The 6,251-nt window shown below is 48.8% G+C and overlaps 2 protein-coding genes across 2 annotated transcripts in view; both read left to right on the forward strand.

The window, feature by feature from the left end:
• DMRTC2 (DMRT like family C2) overlaps window positions 1–136 on the forward strand; it is a 3,845-nt gene extending 3,709 nt beyond the window's left edge. Inside the window, 1 exon segment of the mRNA XM_007458584.1 lies at window positions 24–136. Coding sequence (XP_007458646.1) covers window positions 24–136 — 113 coding nt within the window.
• Window positions 137–4,724: 4,588 nt separating this feature from the next.
• The window catches only part of RPS19 (ribosomal protein S19), a 7,701-nt gene continuing 6,174 nt past the window's right edge, over window positions 4,725–6,251 (forward strand). The window contains exons 1-3 of the mRNA XM_007458585.1: window positions 4,725–4,787; window positions 5,274–5,344; window positions 5,618–5,718. Coding sequence (XP_007458647.1) covers window positions 5,274–5,344; window positions 5,618–5,718 — 172 coding nt within the window. The 5' untranslated portion in view covers window positions 4,725–4,787. The remainder of the gene's footprint in view (window positions 4,788–5,273; window positions 5,345–5,617; window positions 5,719–6,251) is intronic.

The following is a 6,251-nucleotide window of genomic DNA, read 5'->3' on the forward strand; positions in this document are numbered from 1 at the left end:
CCCCCCTCCCTCCCTGTCTGTAGCCCCTGCTGAAGAAAGAGGATTCCAGCCTGTTGTCCCCTCTCTCTGACCCAGTCCAGCCCCGTCCGTGGCTCTGCATATTGGGCATCTGGGATCCATCTCCCTCCTGAGCTAGAAGCCCAGAGGTGGAGGCCTCACTGGGGTAGGGGGGCAACAGCCTGCAGGCATTGCATATTTGGTATTTTACTTACAGATTTATGCATGGAATTTAATGTAGTACAAGCTTCAGGCTTTTTTTAAAGCTTTCAGGTGCTTTGTTAGCTTTTGGCTCCTTTTGTAGCATGGCCATTTCCTTGGCTGAAGGTGGATATTCTTTTACCTTTCTCGGATCCTGGGACCTTTTAAAATCCCCAACAACGAGAAAGTTGTGCAGTTTAAGTTAACCAGTATCTAAATAGATTTTTGCATGAGTTCATGTTCCAGGGTATTTATTTGACGTGTGATTCTGTATATACCCGTGCACTCATGTCTGTCTCCATGCATGTGAAAACAGGAGAGAATTTTCATTTTGTGTCTAGGTTTGTGTGAGTAAGCAAAAAATAAACCTGTATTGTTTTAAGCCACTGAGATGTGGGGATTGTTTGCTACCGCAGCCTAACCTAGTCTATCCTGACTGACAGAAAGGACTTGTTCAATTCACTTCCCAAAGTGAAAATCAGATATTCAGTAACTACCACAAATAACTACAAACTTGGATGTCTTTTTATGGCCAGATAAGAAAGAGTGGTAGGCAGACACAGTAGGTGATTCACTGACTCAATAATTAAGTGACTGCTCTGTGCCAAGCATGGACAGTTTCCAGCTGCCCAGAGGGGCACAAGTGGAAATACCTACAGGGCCAAGCAGATCATATAAATGAGTAAAGAAGGCCAGAGGAGCCCTAGAAAACTGAGAATGCATGCCCTACCTAAGAAGGCAGCTTCCTTTTGGCCCTAGTGGATTGTCGCCAGGCAGGAACGTGGGCTCCGGATTGCCATATCTTCTGATTTTTCACGAGAAGCTGGAAAACTAGATTTCTTTTTAAAACATCTTAATTTTCAAATGTTGGCTCAGTTTTCTTCTTTAAATCCTGTGTAGGTCAAACAAGACATATTTCAGGCCAGCTTTAGTCAGTGGAATGTCAACTTAATGCTAATCTAACGTAACATTTTTCAAATGGGGAGACTGAGACCAATCAGTACAGGAAGAATCAAGTTAGTCTTTATCAAGGGTTTTTCCCGAGCTAGAGAGATTCATGTATCTAAGTTCTGAAGGACCTATAAAATGTTAGTGACAGTTATTATCATTTATTGAGTACACACTATGCAATTCACATATATCCTCACAGCAACTCTGTAAGCTATGCACGATTACTCCAATTTTACAAATAAAGGAACACCTTAGAGAGATAAAGTGACTTGCCAAGTATTTTAGGGAAAATTTGTAGGCAAATATTGGAGAAAGGTTCCTTCCTTGCCAGGCCCCAAATCAATTAATAGGTAATTTTTATAATACATAGAGTGAAAAATTCAGGACTCCAGGAGACAGACACAAGTCCCAAGCGTTTTTCAGAAAGTCTTTACTTTTCTACTCAGGATAGCAGTAAGTAGTAATGTCTTACTCACATTTGTTTCTTAGTCTTCTGCTGTCAAGTCCTTCTCCTTGAACTGTTCCAAGCACGTGAAGACCTGGTGAGCTATTCCAAAGATATGAAGGCTCGGAGACCCCCATCCCCATTCCTACTCTTAGAAGGGCCAAACAGAAAGTTCAAGGGACGTGCCTGATCACTGATTCTCTTTCCTAATGTTACCTACACCTCTTTTTATTCAAGATAATTGATGGTGATGGCATCCAATTACAACTTGCTCTTTTCTAGTTTGGGGCCTTGAGAAGGTTGAGCTGCTTCTAATTCTAACAGATTACAGAGCAACAAATCTCCAACACTTCCTGGGACTCAGTGCAAGATAACCAAAGACCAGAGTCTGCTTCACACCTTCCTTCCCTGACCTTGTTTTAACTTAGATGTGTGATTGCCCCTTAGTAGACCTGCCTAAACCTTGCTGTGCCATGCTCTCCCAGTGACAGAAAACCAAGCCCACGTAGTCAAGGGGGGAGGGAAGCATTGCAACATGCAACGTGGCTAAGACCCTGCTACTCAGGGCTGACCAAAGGTCCCCAGTACACCAAGCTCGCATAGCTGGGAAGAGTAAAAGAGAAAGTATAATTTGAGGTTAAAGGATGACATGAGAAAAGGGAGGGGAAAAAAAAGTGATGGAGACTGGAGGAAGGAGCTGGGGGCAGGCCACTCTTTACAGACCATTTCTCTGCAGCCCGTCTCCCCTTCTTGTCAGACCTGGCAGGGCTTTTTACACTACTGGCTAGGCCTACTTTGTCTATCAGATTGTCAGGGCTTCCCCATTGGTGCCTGAGAGAGAAGGGTGGAGGCTCTGCAGAGGTCAGCTGTGGGGAAAAGGGCACATTTACGAATTGCTCATGCTCCTCTGGCTGCAGCGTCCTTCACCTGCGGTTGTGGGGAGCCAGCGGGCCCTTGGCCTCTGACCAGCCTTTGGAGATTAAAGCCAATAGACTGTGAGCACTGTTTCTTGTGTCACTCCCTTTCCCATTACCCACTGCCAGGTGAGGAAAGGTGTTGCCCAGGTCCAATAGGGTATTGAGTAAATCATCCCTCTTCTAAGCTTCCTTCATGTACCATCCTGATATTCTGCAGAAATAACCAATGAGGTTCCCAATGTGAAGCACCATCCTGCTCCTCTCTCCAAACAAGTCTCCCCCACAAACACCCATGTTTCACTTCAGGAGCTCATCTTACATTCTGCCCTTTGGGAATCCATGCTTCCTTTCATGCCAGCCCTATGTGAACCTGTTCCACTCCAGACCACACTCCTTGAGCAGTGTAGAATCAACAGCATACCACCCATGCCCATCCAGTTTCTCTACTCAGACCGTCATTGCCTGGGCCATGTAGACCTCATTCTGTGTCCCCGTCCCATTGTGTAGCTGGCTCTGCAGCCGCCAATATAGACACATAGACAGTCCTATAACCCATGCCCTGCATAGACCCCCATCCTTTTCATCTGACTTAATGTCTCTGATAAGCCCCTTAGGTCGATTTCCTTACATTCCTTAGGGACCCTTGGCCCGCAGTTTGCAGGCCTGATCACCCTGAGCTGTGCCTATCTCTGTCCAACTATGTCTTCCCCTCCGAGAATAAGTACTCTCAGAGGGCAGGGCCTGCATGCAACTCCTCTCTGGGTTCTCAGAATAGATGACTAAGTAAACCACGCTGTCTTGATTCCTTAGGAATTTTTTTTTCCTACAGAGTTAATGTACTCTAACGTGGCCTCTCCCCTCATCACAACATAAACAACTTGCTACCCTCGAACCACTTTTTAAGAGGTGGGGTGTTTTTTTTTCTTTTGAGTAGTTTTTAAGTTCACAGCAAAATTGAGCAGAAAGTAAGAGTTCTCATAGTCCCCCGGCCCTCCCACAGCCTCCCCCACTACCAGCATCCCACACCAGAGTGGTTCATTTGTTACACTGGCTGAATCTACACTGACACAGTATCGTTTACATTAGGATTCACATTTAAATGCTTTTTCCTTGGGCTTTACTGGTGGCGCTTGAGAGTCCGCCTGCTGATGCAGGAGACGCGGGTTCGTGCCCCAGTCCGGGAAGATCCCACATGCCGCGGAGCGGCTGGGCCCGTGGGTCTTGGCCGCTGAGCCTATGCGTCCGGAGCCTGTGCTCCGCAACGGAAGAGGCCACAGCAGTGAGGGGCCCGCGTACCGCAAAAAAAAGAAACCTGGAGTAGCGATACTCATATCAGATAAAAGAGATTTTAAAATAAAGAATGTTACAAGAGACAAGGAAGGACACTGCATCCTTGCAGCATTAGCAACTTTATCAAACCACAGGTGTGTTCTTTGTGTTCTTGGGTGTTGGACCTTAGAAGGATTAAACTAGATAATGCATGTAATACTACATAATGTTTACCTGTGCCTTGCACAGAGTAGGCACACGAAAAGTATTTGTTGATAGAATTAATATGTGTGCACTAACTGCGAAGAGACTCAGGCGCTAGGAGGCAGAGCTGAGCTTCTCGGAAGGTCCCGCCTCTGCCCCTTTGCCCCTGACCTTATCTGCTCCCCGCCTCCAGTGCCTCATTCCCACTCCGCTCTCCTGGGCTGTGGTGAAGCAATTTCCGCCCTAAGAAGGGTGCGGCTTCCGTCCCCTTCCGCTCTCGCGAGTACTGCTGGTTGAGGAAGGGCAGGTGGTGGCCACATTTCTTCGCTGCCCTTCCCCTGCTCTCCCGGTCACAGTTCCGCCCTTACTAGCCCCACTTCCGGCCAGAAAAGCCACTTCCACCCTGAAAAGTGGTCGTCCCGCTGGTGGCGCCAGGAGTAGCCAGGTCTCTTTATTTCCTGCCCACCCATAACTTCCGCCAGGAGATACAGTCTCCGCCAATGTTTGTTCCATGCACGATCAACGCAAACGAAGCTAGATTCCCTCCAACTCAAGACTAGAGCTCCTCACTCACGCTGCAGGAAAAGGAAGGGCGGGGAGGAAACAAGCCTCCGCCCTCACGCCACACCCTCCCACGTTCACGGAGGGGAAGCCACATTTGCCCTGAGAGAGGCGCGGCCGCTTTTTTTCCTAACCCCGTTCTCGCGAGATCTCGGAACTCTCGCGATAACCAACGCCCGACTTGTGCGGCCGGGAAACCCCGTTGCTCCCTTTTCCCTGGCTGGCAGCTTGGAGGCCGCACGGTAAGCCGAGTGCTCCGGTTCCGAACCGGTTGCGGGGTGTCGGGGCCCGATTCCCGAGCCCGGAGCGTGTGTCTGGGAGCTCCGGGGTACCCGCGCGGGGCCGCCCCGCCCCCTGGAATTGCGGCCACGTGCGAGCTGCAGGCCCGGGCATGTCTGGTCCGCGCGCTCCGGGAACCGAGGCTGGGCCTGGTGGGCAGCGGGGAGTGCGGGGGACCCCAGAATCAGGGGTTGGGGTCATACAGCGTCTTCACAAACGGGGGCAGGCATTGTTCGTGCCACCCGGAGAGACCGTGGGCGTCAGTGAGTTCTATAGGACCCTCAGGCGTAGGGGTCTTTAAAGCGGGGAATTGAAGTTGGGCTTTCGGAAGTAAGGAGAGTGCGACGGTTTAGATCGCGTTGGGGCTGGCCCCCGACTCTTGTCAGTCGTCTCCATCAATCCTGTGTTCTCCATCAATCCTGTGTTCACATGCTCGACTTTAACCGCAGATGCCTGGAGTTACTGTAAAGGACGTGAACCAGCAGGAGTTCGTCAGAGCTCTGGCAGCCTTCCTCAAAAAGTGAGTGTGGGGACTGCGGTCCGAGTGGGTGGAGGCTGTCGCCTTTGCCTGATCCCTCAGCGCCCGCAGGCTTTCAGTTTGGGGAGGCTTGTTGGAGGTCTCTGTGGGGTCCATTCTTTCTACACGAGGCCTGAGTTGTGTTTGAGTTTCAGTCTCTTTGTATTTTGGGATACATTGGGCTCTTCTTGATCTACAGTTGTGTTGAGGGGAGGGAATTGGGATGGAGTTTGTGGAGACTCCTGAATTGTGTCTTTCTCGCTGTCTTGGTCCCAGGTCCGGGAAGCTGAAAGTCCCTGAATGGGTGGACACTGTCAAGCTGGCCAAGCATAAAGAGCTTGCTCCCTATGATGAGAATTGGTTCTACACACGAGCTGGTGAGGAACTGGGGCCTTTGGCTGGGGCGTGGGGGGCTGGGTGTCCCCTTTGTGAGCTCTTACTTGCCTCCAGAAATAACAAGAGACAAATCTTTTGACTCTTATCACTGCTTGTTTTTTGTGACATTTAATAATGTACTTTGAATCTGTTTCTTCATTTGTAAGAGATCCATGTGAGGACCTGTGCTTTTCTCTGAGTCTTGTGGGAGAGCCAGGGACAAATGAGTATCGAGTGTTCATATTTTGCCTGGAGGTGGTTCATTTTAGAGAGAGGCATTGTCCTTTTAATGCCTATGGGTCTGTTTCGTTGTTCAGGTCATCACACTAGACTGTCTTGTTAAATGAGTTGTTCGTAACTAAGGGGTTGGAGATCTGATCAGGTCACTCGTTGCTCTAGATCTTGGCAAGCCTCAAGTGCCCTGAAGAAAACCTTATGGTCACCCTGTACTGGTTCCTTTTCTTATCTTCTTATTAATCCTTTAGTAATGACTTTGAAGAACTGATTTTTTTTTTTTTTTTTTTTTTTTTTTTTT

Source organism: Lipotes vexillifer, unplaced genomic scaffold (assembly GCF_000442215.2).
Source record: "Lipotes vexillifer unplaced genomic scaffold, Lipotes_vexillifer_v1.1 scaffold371, whole genome shotgun sequence".
NCBI classification, from domain to species: Eukaryota; Metazoa; Chordata; class Mammalia; order Artiodactyla; family Lipotidae; genus Lipotes; species Lipotes vexillifer.